The 17,468-nt window shown below is 40.0% G+C and overlaps 1 protein-coding gene and 1 long non-coding RNA gene across 8 annotated transcripts in view; both read right to left on the bottom strand.

Annotated features, from left to right (window-relative positions):
* The window catches only part of VMP1 (vacuole membrane protein 1), a 67,982-nt gene that overhangs the window by 11,931 nt on the left and 38,583 nt on the right, over positions 1-17,468 (bottom strand). For all 7 annotated transcript variants that reach the window (XM_054084938.1, XM_054084939.1, XM_054084942.1 and 4 more), the window contains 3 exons: positions 7,796-7,876; positions 3,938-4,054; positions 1,467-1,528 (listed from right to left, as the gene is read on the bottom strand). In XM_054084938.1, the coding sequence (XP_053940913.1) occupies positions 1,467-1,528; positions 3,938-4,054; positions 7,796-7,876 (260 nt within the window). The remainder of the gene's footprint in view (positions 1-1,466; positions 1,529-3,937; positions 4,055-7,795; positions 7,877-17,468) is intronic.
* On the bottom strand, positions 12,056-15,603 carry LOC128854166 (uncharacterized). The gene is made up of 3 exons (XR_008453111.1): positions 14,817-15,603; positions 14,248-14,295; positions 12,056-14,095 (listed from the first exon to the last, which is right to left on the bottom strand). It is a non-coding gene; the product is annotated as an uncharacterized LOC128854166 (long non-coding RNA).

Raw genomic sequence — 17,468 nt, forward strand, 5'->3', positions numbered from 1 at the left:
AATTAATTTTGAAGTTTGTTACAAACCAGACACCCAACTAGAAGATCAGGAAGTAATAAAGTCCGGATTTGTTTCATTAGTGAAATGCCCCAGAATGCTTCTTCTGACGTTCCTTTTTCTTTTTATATCATTACTACTTCAAGTTTACATATTGTAAAATAAGGAATTATTCCCAGACATTCCTGCCCTGAAACTGTTCTTGAGTGTGGCTTTTGGGATTTTATGCGAAAATAGTTATTACACTTTGGATAGTAAAGTGTCAATCAATTTGCCCCACATAAGTAAAAAACCATGGAAAAGTAGAAACACCTTAGAATTTATTTTATGGACCCGTATTAGGTATGTAGTTAAAAAAAAACAACAACAAAACATCACCCACAACAATAAGGTTTTTCTGTTTAAACATCGCAACACTCACATTTAAAACTAAACCTGAATCACTCTGATCCATCCCCTGAAAACAGGCAGGAGCTTCACCCTCAAGGACATAATTGTTTCTTCGAACAACAGAGCATGAATTTTTGATGAAATCCATACAATTTGATCTATTTATCTACATTTAAATTAATTAAGTTGCACAGTTTGTTTGCATCCAAGCAGTTCCTGAAACTTCTGCATGATTAGAGAGGGCCTGTTGTGATGTTATTTGCTGGATTACCAAGCAGGAAATGTTAATATCAACAATGGATTTTAAAAGACATAGAATTTCATGACTGAACAGGTAGCTATGAGGCAAAAACGTAGCACTTCAGCCTCAGTGTCCCATCTTCATTCAAACCCACTGAGGCAACAAGTAAGTATGTTGTTTTAACCATCCCCCTCCTCGTCCAACTGTTGTTAGCTGGGATTTTGTTTAGTTTTCTTGTTTTAAACTGAGATTTTCACTTAAAAAACAACAGAGTAATCAATTGCTAAAGAACTCAGTCTAAAAACTGACAAATTGTCTCAAAACATGAACAGTTTATCCATGAAAACTGTCATTTCTCCTGTGAGAAACTAAATTTAATAGAACGGAGCTATAACTCTATACCCCAAATTTCCCATTTTGATGTTTTATGAGATTTAATATTTTAAATGTACAAGACAGCTCAAATTATGGAAGATGGTTATCATCGTCTTGGGACGCTGCATAGGATCCCACCACAACACTGAAGAAATTCCATTAAAAAAAAAAGTTTATTTGCAGCTAAAAGCACAGCAATCTATAATTGGAAGAGCTGTATCATATTTCTGGGTGAAAGTTAACCATCAGTACTATACACTCAGACCATCTGACCCACAGTGCTATTATGTTTCTTGAAGTACTTGAAGCCTTTGAGGTAAGGAATGAAGTTGCAAATAAGACCTAAATTATGTGTTGGCCAAAGCTTCATAGCAAAGCACAATTTTCAGCACATCTAATTTGACTCCTCCAGTATTTTTCCACTTAATGAGTGAAGGTATTACTGTGTTAAAGAATTACTCACCCGATTAGGGACACCATCTGCTCCACTATATGTTTGCTGAATGTTATAATAACGAAAAGTTTCTGTAGGAAGGAAAACATCAGTTAGAGAAACACTGGATCAAAAGGGAAGCAGAGACAATGGGGTACGACAATTCGTGTTCCTTTCCAACCCGACAGCTTCTCTAGCACTCACACGTAGTTTTCCCTTCTCTTTTCTTTCAAGATCTTTAGTTTTTAATACCCTTTTCAAAAAAAGAGGCAGGAGTGAGAAAAGCTGTCTGATTTATTTTTCTATTTCTTCATAGATTTCATTTCTTGCAATGTTTTTGTAGCCTGTGTTACTAACCATTCGCATCCTCCCCAAACTTAAATTCCCAGAAGCTCAAGGTCACTTTACTCCGTCAACAATGTTTTAATGGAAAAACAGCCATCACTGTGCAGAAAAATTCACATCCCCTTACACAAACATGTACTTAAAGATCACAGAAGTGAAAAATAATATCTCTTTTATTCCCTTAGTTTGTGTGCTTCAGATAGAAACATAACAAAAAGTATTTAGCGAAGAACAGAGTAAGAGCTATTTGGTCTGTTGAATAAAAAAAGAACCTTAGGATTGTCACTGTCTGCAATGCAACAGGCTATACGGAACAGAATAATTTCAATAATAGAAGCTTTTGTAACACATAGCTTATTTTGCATAAAATCCAAACGTCCACAATTTTACCAGTCCTCTCTCCCCTAACAGAAGATCAAATTCTGTTACAACACCCTTTGCTAATTCCAATTCTGTCCTATTGGACAGCTTGTTCCTTCACAAGACTGTGTGTGAACACGAATACAGACACACACAGTTCTCACAGTCTCCTTAAAGCGATTTAATCATGATCTGACAAGAACTAGCCTTGCAATAAGGGATGAGACTAGAACTACACAAAATGATTTTGTAGTCCAGAGGAAGAGGCCAGCTACAAGCAGCTCCGGAATGGCCACGGCACCAGAGTCGCTCGCTTCCTGTCTAAAGATTTCATTACAAGCCCTTACCATGACTCTTACATTTCCTAAATTCCGAATTGCAGCAAGATAACTATGAAAATCAAGGCTCTTGCACAAGAGCATGCTTGAAATCAAGCACCGCAGAGCAGAGAATTCTAATAGCTAAACATATTACAAAATAAGAGGATTTACCAACTGTAGAAGGCACTGGGAAATATTTTTTCACTTAAGATTTGATCTGAGCGTGGAACACTATAAATTACACAGCAAACATTCTGCTAGCTAAACCGGGCAAAGAAAACGATAGAAAGAATATTACACAAATACTATTCAGCTTTTGTCTGTTGCCAGAACCAACTCTAATCATATACAGATTTAAAAGCTGAAAAAAAAAAATCAGGTAATACAAAACGAAGTGGGGAGAAAAAGTTGTTCTATCGCAATAAATGAAAGAATTTTCAGATCTATTATTTTCTGTTTAAGGCTTGGGCAAAGTAAAATTGCCATTTATAAGAAGATGGGAAGGAAAAAAGGGTTGAAGATTGAAATCTTCTGTTCAGGGCAAAAGAGAGGGTTTTTTTTAAAGCAGCTTGATGAGGGTATTAGATGAGTAATTTTATACTTCTAATAGCTTCTGCTATTTTAATGTAGTGACAAAAGATTTCCAAGCAACACAGCTACAGGCACTGCACCAGTCCTATGGAGATGCTTAAAGAAAAACAAGCGCCAGCTGAACACACTGGTTCTAACCGTGGCAAACAGAGCAATGTGGTTCATGACAGAGCGTTAACCACAGCGCCACCAGCGAAGAAGGACCAGAGAATCAATAGTGCAGCTTCTATTGAACAAAACGCTGATAGATTTTAAAAGCGAGACTCAAAACTTTTGAAAGCAACCGGAGATTCTGATTGCCAAGCTCAGAGCATCTGGTAAGGCTCCAAATCGGGCCCGTTCAAAATACTATAGATCACCAAAAAATGTTATAGGTCACCAAAAGCTGTTAACCGTGCTGGAAAGCTACGGACAGCGTGCCCAGAGACAGAGCCCAAGGCTGCTCCTGCAGGGGCCAAAGGGACTGAGTTTTTCTCTACACACTCAACTGAGATAAAAGGGAGCATTTAAAAGTGCCGCTTAACTGGTAAAGGCGAGTTGCAGTGCCCTTTGAAATGAGTATTTGTTACCAAAAAGGCAAGTTCATTATGAGTACGAAGTCCTTTCAGTCTGGTAAAACCTGTAGGTAAATAACTTGGCTAACCACCAATTTCCTGAGCGGTGTAGGCAGCGCGCTCATTAGTTTGTAGCTATAAATTATTCAGTTGCCTACGTTTTGAGCATAAGAAGCCTAGCAGATCCTTTATTGTAAATCCTTTGCACCAAATTAATTTCCATTACTTCAGGTCAGGAAGGGAGACTCAAGAGTTCATTATGAAGTAACGCGGCAGAACAGTCAAAAAAGGCTTCACCCTCGAGCCCTGAGGAAGCGCAGCATCTACTTGCCTGGATGTGCATTTTAATTACTGCTTTCCCAATCAGGGTTGCACCAAAGAAGGTCCAGAAGGGAACCAGAAAGTGTCCACATGTTATGCCGGCCAGGTCAAACAGAGGGTTTGGAATCTGTGAAGCACAAGAGAGAGAAGGTCCTGAATCGCAGCACTTAACTCAGATGAACGCTACAGACTTTGAAACTTTGACAAATGAACATTTTCCCCTTCTTCAACCGGGTCCAAAACTTTCGTGTCTTCATACTTACAAAAATGTTAATGTCGCACCACATAACTTAAGTCTCTGGGATTCAGCTAGACAATGGCCCAGACAATTCCATTCTCATGGTCCCTCCTTACCCCTGGATTTTAAAAAAACTAACAAAGTCTCCATGCGAAACGCACAGTAACCACAGTAAAGCCATTTTGAACAATTTATCACAATTTCTCACTGACAAGCACATCACTCTTGGAAGCCAGTGTTCAAAGTGCTCCCCAGTGATTTCCATCTGAGAAAGTACATTAAAAAATGGCATTTACAGTCATATGTATTCAGTTTAAGAGCACTGATTAGATTTTATTAAGCATATGCATTTCATTTAAAATTAAAAAGATTTTTTTTTTTCATAGTTAAACTGTTGGCTTTTCGTTTGGTATCGTGATTCGATCTGTAAAATATTTTTGAAATTAAACCAAGCAAGTATCCAGATTGCAACCTTTCACACTTAGCGTGCAACGCACGGGCGGACGGTCTGAGTGCGTGCACGGGGCACGTTCCATTCACACACCACAGGGCTACTGTCCTGCAGTATTTGTGTTGTTTTGCTATATAAACATAAATAAATAAAGACTATAGATTGTTAAGCAACATAAAAGAAAGTAACTTTACAACTGATTGAATGGAAATCTGTGAGAAAGCTTATGAGGGTTATACTTAGATGTTATAGACCAGCAATTCAAATTTATGAGCACCCACACCACCACCTGCATAGGAAGAAATCTGAAACGGTCTCTAATCGTGCCCCGAAACGGTCTCTAAACATGTTCCACTTCAACTAAAATGCTTCTTTACTTCTGACAGCTGTCCCAGGCATAGGAGGCTAGTAAATTATTTACTTATACCCCAGCCAGATAATTTTGTTTTTCTGAGCCAAGTCTGCTCCAGGTCTCAAGTACTTTCTTTGTTGGTTGGTTGGAGTTCTCTGGTAGGTTCACAGTGTTTAATGACTGCCTTGCTACCAGCACAGAGGGAGCAACGTGCTGTAGGTATGGGTAACGACGTCCCCACCACATTAAACCTATCACAGTGAGAAGTTACTCAACAAGTCCACGTTAGGGTGTATTAGCAGGCCCGCAAGGTTTTCTCTGATTTTTAACACACAGACACAGAGTACTGTGAGTTGCCAAAATAGCCCACAGAGACAGGAGAGCAAATTCTCACAAGTCACAGCAAGGATCTTCCAGGGCTAATTCTTGCTTTGTTCCTTCCCCTGAGCTGCTTTACATAGGAATTAAGCTCCAGACAATAATATGGCTTTCTTATTGCCACTAAACAATATTACACTCAGTTGACTTCACTGGAGAAAATTGCAAAGTCTTAAATTCAATTTAATTGTGCTTTTGTGTAGCTTTTGGAAGCCACGGCTTGACAGACCACGACCCGCAGCTAGGGCATCCCAGCTAGGGCATCTGTTACCACTTGACAAGCAAGTTCTCTTATCATAAAAAGAGACATCCAACTAAAATACTGTTTAAAACCCAAAAGTAAGATCGCAGTTGCAGGGAGGGCAAGTAAAAGAGACACCTTCTAGCACACAGAGAGGCAGCAACAAGGGAGAGAAGCCCTGAAACTTGTGGGGACCACAAGAACACAAGGAGCACACGTGGTGGGCTGCCTTCCTCATCTACAGACACAACACGACTGTAGAGCTTTGAAGCCCCGTGCTTTTTTTCAATGCCTCTGCCACATTTAACCTCACCCTTTTTACTGCTGCTCTGTAGTTATTCTGTAAACACATTTACAAATCCTCAAGTGTACCGTGGTGGATTCATGATTCCTCATCCCTCCCCCAACCCGGACCGGCCTAAAGGAGCAAAAGGAAGCCTGAGCTCAGAGTGGGTTGAAGCACAGTGTAGCAAGTTAGACGTTAAACAAATGTTTAAGTATTACTAAGCAGGAACTACAAAGAGTTTACACATCACTCTTATGTTTACCAACTTCTTCCTCATGTTCTCCGTTTATCCATGTTTCGCCTTGTCCAGGAACTCATCCCTGCCCTCTATTCTGCTGTTCTGATTACACAAGACAGACAAAATAGCCCCTGCAGTGCTGTCTCACAAGATGGTGACTAGAGGTAATGAGTCAGAGGCAGCGGAGGAGCAGCCGAAGAGCTTACTGGATGGAAAGATTTAAAGAACAGCTTGTAACCTACGTCTCCGCTCTAAACATTAAGACAGTTCAAAAGATTAGTAAACAGAAGTCGTATGCCAGGAGCTATAAGCAGATTAATTCTTCCCAGCTAACACAGGTTACTTACGTTTGAGCAAATAGTTAGCATTGTTACCTCTACGATTTAGGAAACCGAGAGATGCTGGACAAGTATGGAATTAAGACCTCACCAGCTGAGCAGCTGGCTAATGGCTGTGGTTATTCCGGAAGAATGGGATCACAGGGGACCTACACTGCCCCCCTGGACTGTAATTACAGTTCTGTGCATCGCAGCCCACAGCTTGCGTGGGGGATGGAAGAACGAGGCACACCAGTCCAACCAGTTTTCATTAAGCTTCCAGAGAGGGATTTAAACCGCAAATGGTTCAATACTTTTCTACTCCAAAAGAACATTGTTATCCTCCTTAACGCACTAAAACAGCACCAGCGGAGATGCTTGTATCACCTCTTGCTTAGAGAGGGGAAAAAAACCCTATAAGCAGGTTGTGGTTCATACAGCCACGTCTCAAACTGGTTTCCTCATTCCGCTCTCTGGTTCCTAATGATAAAAGGCATCTCCAGAGCAGACCACGGATGGATATCCTACTCAGGATTTATGCAAGTAGTTTTCCACTCTTCAATTTGTGTATGTCTTTGGATCTGAAGATGCCAAGTACTGTAAGCCATCGGACATAAACACCTCATGAAATAACAATGTGGTTCCAGCAGAATCTACAGGTTATAATACAGCTCGTACTTTATCTTGCCAGCTAATAATCCGGGCTGGGAAAGCCCCAGCAGAGTAACTGTCAGCGGGCATGCGATCTGCTCTGCCAAACACCCGCTACCAGAGGGCAGCGAGCAGCACTGCGCGTATGCCTCTGTTAGAGAGGACACGGCCTCAACATGCAGGGAGCATCCCCGGCCTGGAACAGAAACACAGGAACCTCTTGAATTTTAAGGATGTCTCAGTTCAGTCTCTTAGAAGCCTTCTTTACCAGGACGAGCCTTTTGCATCGTTAGGGAACCGACCTGTTTTTATCAGGTGTCGCCACACCATGCTGAACCATACGATGGATTGCATTCTCTTGAAAAAAAGGATCCCTTGCTGCACCATTCTTTCCTGATGCGTTAAAAGGAACTAGAACTATTCCAAATTCATTTTTTTTCCAAGAAGAACTAGCGTCAAGATGCTCAATAACAACAGTTAGCTGTGTTTTTATGCAGAATTCACTGTGGCTGGGATTAATCTAGGAGTGGAGTTTCTCCATGCAATTGTATCACAACCATCCCATTTCTCCAAGTACCTCAGAGAAGACTGAAATAGCAAAGAAGGCACAAAGACTCAAATAAAACCAAGTCACGGCTCACAGCATTAATTTCACTGCGATACATTCAATGTGCAATCTGTGATGAGAAACGCCTCTGTTACTGAGGTGAACTTACTGAAGCGCAGGCCAAAATGCCGAAGAACCCAACCTTCTGCACCAGGTTCTGCACAGCCAGTTTAGCCCGGGAAGCGAAATCCTGCAAAGAAGAAAACAAAGCATTAACGAGGCAAATCCCAACATGAACACACCTCAAAATGTACAGGATTTCAATATCCTCCAGGATTTCCTAATTTGGGAGAACTTTTAAAAGAAAAGAGTCGATTTGAAACTCTGGGCTTAGAGGGAAGGGAGAGAAATTCACAAGTGTAAAAATCACCCACATGTATTGAGTTTTGTTTTCCAAAGTTTCCACTAAGTTCACGCTGCTATGGTTTTCGAGCATCTATTTCCCCATATCTTTGAATTGGCAGTGCTGCTTATACCTTATTCCTTAAACAAGCAAAGGGAATTAATTCCTTCTATACCATTTACAACGTTAAAAAGTTACTTTCTCAAAGCCGAAAGCCAGAATATAATAATCCCATTATATCCGGAGATCTTTACACTTAAACCCAGGATCTCAATCCAAACAGCCAATTCCAGGAACAGCCTTGTAAATATAATTATAACAGCCTTGTAAAGCTCCTTAAATCCAAAATTATTTAAAAGCAAGAAAGGTGGCAGACTATGAAACTGTCGAGCTACTCCTTGCACAAACATGCGAAGAATATGCTGCCTGCTTTTCTTTTGTGATCACAACTTTCTAACATACACCTCAGGAGTCTGAAAGTTTATCAAATGCACAGTAAATGTCTTAAAAAGCAGAAATAAAGATTGTCACAAGTTCAATTGAATGTGAGAAGTGAATTTACGTGATAGCAAAATTCTTTTGAAGCAAAACTGTCTCCAAAAGGTATAAAGAGGGTCAATATTATCTATTCAGGTTGGGAACAGCAGTTATAAAAAGCTGAGTATCCCTGGTAATAGCAAGCTTTTAAAAGTAATTATTAATTCTCTTTTTAAAACCCTGTGTATAAGCAATAAAAAACAATTGTATAAGCAATAAAAATTTTCCAGTAGCAATGCAATATTCACCGATTTGGATTTTGTAGGAAACAATCAAAAGTTACTTTAATCAATAATTAATGGAACTCTAAATTCCACACTTCAAGATAATCCAGAAGAATTAAATTTATGCAATTCTAACTTTATTACAGTTCTGTTGAAACCTTCAATACTTTACACCAATGCAAGAAATTACCATTACTTGATGATATTCTTGCATATTATTTAAATTCTGATGCATAGAATTGACAACTTTCTATGCCAGACTAAAAAAAAATAATCTGATAAGGCTATTTGCTATCTTCTTACCCCCCTTTTTAAGTACTAACTTTTCTCCATTCTTAGTGAAATCATAATAATTTTATTTATTATACTTAATGTTTGAAAAAAATAACCCAAATTAAAACAAATACTTTAAGTCAAAGAAAAATGACCAATAAATGAGACGAGCTACATCTCACAGAGGGATATTTTTAACCACAGGAGGATACGAACCCCTTTGGAACAGTCTGTAAGGAGTGAAATTGTTGACTTTTCCCAAGTGTTGCACCTTGGGATGGTGAATGTCTTATTGCAAAATGGGACAGATGAAATATTCACTCTTTGTTGAAAATTTGTCCTGATCTTTTTCAACCTCTGGGATCCCAGCAGTGCACACGAGCGATTCGAGCCTGCTCCCAGTGAGGCTCAACCCAAACAGCTCAACTCCTCTTAGGAGGAACAGGGCTAGAACACGCCTCCACGGCAAATCGTTTGTCAGGTTTATCAGTTACAAGAGTGCGCTTTGACATAAATTATTAGAAATAAAACATCATATTTTTACCAGTGAACCAAATCTTGCAACATCGAGGGCGGTTTCTTCTTAAACTAAAACTCCTTCGTTATTTCCAAGTAACCGAAACAAGGTACTGTACGGTCCCTGGCGGGGTCAGCACTCCCGTACACACTCAGTCTCGCTGGGGATTTAGGATAGGAGCTAAAAAGGCTGCGAGGCTCTTGTAAAAGCAATCACACAGCTATCAGCAAAGGAAATAAAAAGCAGCACACTATGGAGACAACAGTTATCCCAATTCCTCCACCAAATGCAAAGCTAGAAATTTGTCTTCAGAATCTATGAATTAATACAAAATTCAAGTGTAATTAAAATTAAAGCAACGCTGTCCTATCCACAAGAGATTTTGTTCTTTGCAAAGGTGAACCGAACAAGCAGTGCCTTCTGCAGGAATTTCACAAGAAGCCTCCCCCTGTTCTCCAGAATCAACCTGAATGTGCCCAGGACACTCTCTGTTCCTATTTCATTCACCATTTCACGATGCTCATGGGGTTAGAACAATATTTTCACTTTAATAAGCCAATAAAGGCTTTTTTCATAGTTCTATAAATCTCATCATAAAGTATCTTGAAAATAAAACACTACAATCCAATTATTCAAATAGGGCCACAATATATTTCAATGGGAATGGTTTCTATTCCAATTTTAAGATATTTACCCATTACCTTACATTGTTAATGCACTGTTGTATTAATTTTCACAAGCTGGAGTTGGGAACAAGCTCTTCAGCAAGCAACCTATAAAGTAATGCTTGCAGCGCAGCTGGAGTAATAAAATACATTATTATAATTATATAAAGATCGACTGTATTAACTCAGTATAAGCACTGCACCATTTTTCATCAAACTTCTTCAAAATAAACAGCTTCCCTCCCTCACACTTCTAAACAAGACAAATTTAAGGCTGCCTTAAAACTACTTTCCTCCCCCCCAGCTAAAAACATACAATTTTTGTTATAAAACCAATGATGAAAGTGTTGGGAAAAGTGCAAGAAGGTTGTCTCTCAGAAAAAAAAAAAAAAACCACTAACTTTGGGGCAGTTTTTCTTACTTTATTAATTTATAACTTACTTTTTTGTAAATTATTACATATATTGTCTATTCTTAAATATTTTTACATTTGTTATCTGCTACAAAGCCCTCCATGGAAAACAGCTAGAGTTCTAAGTGTGTCAGTCAAGAACTTCTAATTTGTCTTCTTTTTCCTAAATAAGCCAAAAGAGGTAAATTAAGCATATTTTTCCCTATTTTCTATGATCAAATGTAATCACAGCTCACTATAATTTGCATGGTGATATACACGTCAGGGCTGCAACAAACCCCTGTGTTTACAGCCTCAACGTTTACTTTAATGAAAACAAATTCAGAAATACTTCTGTTTGGTTGCTTCCTTAAAATTTCGTTTGTCAAATCTTTGCAACATCTGCAATAATAAAAAAAAAAACCTTAAAAGTTTCATTTCTCAGGGAACACAATCTTCAGTTTCACAACTTTTACCTATTTCACAACATAATTTTTCTGTTATAAAGCCTGCAAGAGGGAACAATCTTTTTTCCTACTTTTTTAAAGGATTTGAAATAAAAGCAAAACAACTTTCATAGCTTTAAAAAAAATAAAATTAAAAAGACAAAAAAGTTCAGCTACTTACAGGCAAAACATTTTCCCCCAAATTAAAGACCGGACTCGACTCGCAGTTAATGTGATTCACCCTCTAGAACATTTCGGGATACTTTAGCACACTCTGTCCCTTTCAAAGATGATTTGGTTTTTTGGTTTGGAAATAGATTTCCTGTGACTGCTACAATGTAGGCAAAGGAAGGTTAAATGATTAAACATTACTTCATTGGGTTAATCATCAGATCTCAAGAATTGGAATGGGAATCTGATGCATAAAAAAGGTCAGGGCTGAAATACTGATTCACAAGTCTCAGCTGGCGGCTCGAGGCAGTTTGCTTCATATCTGCCCTCTGTAAAATGGCACTTTTTATTGATCCCAGCATTTCATTACTACTTGTTGCAAAAGGAAAAAAATCCTCAAACTCCAAACCTAAAGGGATAATAAAGAGAAATTGCATATTCTGCTGCTAAGAAAGATTTACCACAATGTTCCTCCTTTAAATAGGCATTACGATAGAGCTTAGAATCCTAGAAGAGTTTGGGGTGGAAGGGATCTCAAAGCCCATCCAGTCCCACCCCTGCCACGGGCAGGGACACCTCCCACTGGATCAGGGGCTCCAAGGTCCATCCAACCTGGCCTTGAACCCCTCCAGGGATGGGGCAGCCACCACTGCTCTGGGCAACCTGAGCCAGGGTCTCACCACCCTCATGGTGAAGAAATTCCTCCTTATGTCCAGTCTAAATCTGCCCCTCTCCAGTTTATACCTGTTCCCTCTCGTCTTACCCCCACAAGCCTTTGTGAACAGCCCCTCTCCAGCTTTCTTGGAGCCCCTTCAGGTACTGTAAGCTGCTCTAAGGTCTCCTCGGAGCCTTCTCTTCTTCAGGCTGAACAACCCCAACTCTCTCAGCCTGTCCTCGTGTGGAGGTGCTCCATACCAATCATCTTTGTAGCCTCCTCTGGAGGATCATTTATCCCTATAAAAAAACCATTCCTTGAAGAGTGAATGGACAATCTCATCTTAACTACAAGGTCTCATCCCTCTGTTTTATATTGTTTCCATTTATAATTTCATCTCTATTTCTTCACAGCAAAGTAAGTTGCACCAGGTCTTGTGTATTTGAGTAAAGAACGTCTCGCCAGATTTAGTTAACAAGCTCAGGGAAAAAAACAATTTTAAAAACCCCCAATTTTAACTCTTTTCCCTCTGCAACACTGATTTATTACCAGATAGCAGAACGGTCACGGTGTATTTTCACACTGAAATTGTGAAGCCTCTTTTTCTTAATCTCTAAGAAGGGAGGTTGTCGATGGATCCTTAGCAAGGAACTAGTTGGTGGTTACCACGGAGCTCTGAATAATCAGCCCTGGATTGAATCCCAGAACCCTTACCGAAACAACCCATACGACTTCAACAGAAGATATTTTCTTGGAAGACTGGCCAAATGGGTCTATAATAATTATGTAATATAACAGTTTATTTTCCAACGCAAAGTTGCGATCAGTTTTTAGGAGTACCAAGAAAGCTACAACTGTCACAAACGGACTCTTCCCTGCATACAGCGGTAATGACAGCTGTGTCGGTCTCTGAAAGAGGCAACGATTTGAGGCCCAGAAAAAAAACACCTTCATTCCGTCACCATTTTTTCTCTGCTGTAAATACATCAAGCGCCGTACAAATAAATTGGTGATATTGTTATAGCGGAGGATACAGCAGAAAGAGGAAGGCCAGTAAAGAAGGAAGATAAGAGACCAACTGCAATCCTAAGTCCATAGTGTGTGCATTCGCTACCAGGAAGAACAGACAGTGCCTCAAAGTAGGGTCAGGGAAGTAAGTGATGCGGGTATTAATGCTGTCACTAAGTGGGACATTAATTACCCAGCAGATGGTAGCCTTAAGAAGTTAAAACTAAATTTCTGGAAGGGAGGGGTTATGCAGGACTCAAGGAACAAACAGCATCATGAATGAACACTAAAGAAAATAAAGGCAAACAGATCTGAAGTGAAGGTGTTCCACCTTGACAGCCCTCCACAAACACGGAGAACATTAAAGCTGCTGTAGAGACAGGTATTCATCCTAGTGCCGCAGGCTCCCCGGGTGAGAATGTGTAACTTGCATGTGAGGAGGAAGCAGATAATCCTTCAAGATTTGAATATTATTTATATTATTTTTATAATATTTTCTCACTAGGAACGAAGTCTAATTATCCAAACAATAATTTGAAGAGAACATTTTTTTTTGCAAAGACTGAAGATGATGTACGAAGCTACCGTCTCAGATTATTAAAATTATAAATTATAAAAGCTGCCTACAAAGACAGTGCTCCTTTTTATGTAAAAATCTGAGTTATGTTAAAAATGAGCTGCACAATATTTTGTTTCTTCTGGTTTTCTATTACAACACAATGGAATCAAACACAACTTATGGGAGAATGACCACTTGTGGTTAGGCAATGAATTCTAGAATTTCAGAGGACTGGGAAGAATTATTAACTCATTGAAATAACGGATTAACTGCAGAAGAGCAGCTTTAAAGAGGCTGGGTAGCTACCTACAGGCCGAGAGGTTACAACATACACCCGTGCTAAGAAAGCAGTACATCAGCAATGACGTTCAACGATCAACACAGCAACCTGGAGTTAAGATGAGGAGAACAGATGAAGACACAGTCGACAGTCAGTGCCTATCACTGCAAATAGTTCATTACTCAGTGACCAAAGAAACCGTCTCATACCTCTCCTGCAAGACATCAAAGGTAGCAGATCTCATGAGTAAGGTTCCAGTAAGTTGCAAGCAGGAATATTTTGGCAGTGGTTCGTGGTGGCACTGATCTCCCGCTCCAGCAGCTGCGGTGACCCTCAACATCTAAACGTGTACAGAAATGGCTGTGGCCCTGGATCGCGGTTCTTGCCTTCTCAAAAATAATTCCAGCTTAACACAAATAAGGGGGAAACTAAAAGGGGATAATTCCACCTCGACGCCTGGTGAGAAGAGGGGTGAGGCACATTTAAACTTACCTATCACTTGAAACTCTGGGAAAGGAAGGCCCTGTCTTGGAAACCGAGCTGCCAAAAGACAAAGTTAAAATAAGGTTTTCAAGGATTACTGAAAGCAGCTAAGGGAAGGTGGCAGATCTAAACAAGCACTGAAGTTTGATAGAAGAAATGTATTTACATACAACAGGAATGGGATGGTTATTCCAGACTAAGAGGACTGGCTCAAACTCTAAGCTTGGGAAGGAAATAAATTTCACTTCACAAGAAGTCTAGGTTTTCTGAGACAATAAATTCTGGAAGAGGAGTAAGGTAATCACAATGGAAAGTTAAACGAGGAAAAGACATCCATGTTGAAAGTGAAAACAGTTTTAGAAAGTACGACATGAAGAAGATTGAACAGCAAAGAAAGAGGGTCCTTGAGTTCACAGGCTTCACCAAAGAACTGTGGAAAGCCAAGAGAGCAGAACCTACGAAACCTCATTAAACAGACTATGTCAGAGATTTGAGGACTTAAAGCTAGTAAGACTTCGAATGATTATTCAGAATATTTGTAGGCAAGGGTGAGCACACGGTATGTTCTACGTACAAACCCTAGTCAAGAAGAAATCAAATATCCAGGTGAATTCTACCAGCTTTTCCCAGGACAAGAAGACCGAATACAGATTGTTGAGGGAAATGCACACATTTATTTCCACATCTGTTTGTGTTCAAATTCTTGAGGTTGGTTGCATGTTAAGGGGTGATGCTGCAATCCACAAAGATAATCAGAAAGATGCTCATCTTTGGGACTTTGGAAGCTCAGACGTATGAGTAACTACAATTAGTTCTTGTGCCAGAAACACTGAAGTTTCCCATAGAAAATGCAGTTAAACCTATTGTCCTCATAATCAGATTTTAAAACTGCTGTTAGAAAAGAAAGACATAAGAAGCCATAAATGGAACCGTGTGCAGAGCTGAATCCTCTGGAAGTCATATGGGAGCACAGCAAAACAGAGTGAAGTGTTCATTCCAACAGCAAGCTTTGCTTTCCCATGCCATTCAGTTTTAACCTATCTTGGAGTAAAAGTGTGAAATCTCCAAGCAATGGATCCTTTATACAGTAAGACCTCCCACGAACATGAGTAGAAATTAAGTCAACCAGCTCTAGATTAAACAGACTATTAACACTAGGAACTTCTAGGTATTTTCTTCATTTCATTAACCAACTGTACCATGGCAAGAACATTTTATTTCCCTCACTTATCTCTCTCCCCTAGACCTTGGGGCAAGAACCAGAAAATGCTTCTTCATAATAAATTCCATCTCAGGATCTTTAGTTTCAAGATTTTAGAGTGCTACACAGTCAAGTTTGGAAGTGATACACCAAAACGAACGCGTATTATAGAGCTCAGCAAGTTAGTAGGCACTCCCAAACTTGACAAACATCAGCATTTTTCACAACCAGAACTGAAGGTTATAGACTTCTACAAAAAAAAAAGCTCTTTTGCTTCACATTCTAAGAATAAAGAAATTTTGTAAGGTATGAGATACAATTAAAGGAAACAGTCTGAAGGAAGAGGAAGGAGCATGTCCTTTCAGTCTTATCAGATCGGTCCTATAGAGCAGTAGCCCTTTTAACCACATCCCCCGCCACCTCTATGCTCAATTCAGGCCTGTGCAGCAGCACGAAGCAATGTGTACCCTTTGACACTTTCCAATTTTATAGTCATGCATAAAAGTGTGAAATAAAATGTATTGTTTCTGTGCTTGCTAAGGAACTATTATAGAGTTATACATTAGACAGTGTTTTAGTAGAGTATATAGGTAGTATATATACACACACTATATATACTAGGGTGTATACTATATATATTAATACTTTCTATTCACACCCTGTAGGACATCTGGCAGTTAGCACTTCCTGCAATCTCTTTCAGGGAAGAGAGCCATCAGTTCGGCGTGTCGGGGAAGCAGCAAGGCCGTTCGGACAGTTCAGTGTTGGAAGAGGTTACCCAGACAAGTTGTGCAGCCTCCAGCCCTGGAGAGTTTCAAGATCAGACTTGACAATGCCCTGAGGAACCCAAGCTGACCTCATAGATGACACCGCTCTGAGCAAAATGTTGGACTAGAACAGCCTCAGGACCCCTTGCAAGATGAATTTTTGTGCGATTCCATAATGAGATACTAGCAGCCACATACAAAGAGAAGAATGAAGTAAAAGAACATCGTATCACTCCGGTTCCCACACATCAACCATTGACCTCTGCAGCCTTTGCCTCTACAGGTGAAAGCGTACACTGGCACTGCCTCCACCAACGTGCTGCCTGCCTAAAACGCCACGGCTGCCGCACGCTGAGTGCTCATTTATCTCAAAGCTACAATTGCAGTTAGGTATTGTGGCCACAGGTCTCCCAATCTAGTTACAGTGGCGTGACGAGCAAGTCCAGGCCGTTGTCATGTTTTTTTAATCCACTGCAAACTATCAAGTCCTACTTTTTGGGCAGTTTAAGATCCAGGCACTGTGAGGAAGGGCTCCTGACTGCTGGAATGAAGCAAGCTATTGCTTTTCTTTAGCCACTGTGATCAAGAAAGGATGCAATTTTCAATAGCCAAATAGACCGACTTCTTCAATGCTTTTCAGTCTCTGACAGGTCAAAGCCAAAGTCACCAGCACTGAAAAAAAAACACCCTGTTCCCCCACAGAGAACGTAGAAATAAGGAAGAAAACCCATGAACAGAAAGACCACTCATAGAATAAAAGTGAGCAACTTCTTACACAGCTGACAAATCCTTGTGCACACACAATTCTTCCTACTTAGCCTTGCCAGCAGATGTGCAACACTAAGCAGACCTCTTGCTTGTTCTCCCTGGGTATTAGCAGAGGTTCCCAGACAGCTTGGAGAAGTGGTCTGCATACCAGACTCTTGTACAACACAGATATTTAAACAGTGTCTGGAGCAGGGGAAAAAAAAAAACCTAGCCATTTTCTTGATTATGAAACCATAATAAATTTCTATCAGTTATTGAAGGCTCTCCCTGAAAAAATATTTTGGAAGCAGCCCGACTCAAACTTTTGACAATTTATTAGTCTTTCTCAGAATAATGGGGAGTGAAACGTCAAATACTCGGGGCCAAATTGTTCCCTTAGAAAGTCGTATCCCTGCGGCACAGAGAACAGGGCACGCAGATCCCGTGGCCAAGTCTGACCAACTGCTCTCCCAGCTACGGGGCAAACGCAGCCGGCAGGAGTTCCAGCAAACCTG

The sequence above is a fragment of the Cuculus canorus genome, chromosome 20 (assembly GCF_017976375.1).
Source record: "Cuculus canorus isolate bCucCan1 chromosome 20, bCucCan1.pri, whole genome shotgun sequence".
Lineage (NCBI taxonomy): Eukaryota > Metazoa > Chordata > Aves > Cuculiformes > Cuculidae > Cuculus > Cuculus canorus.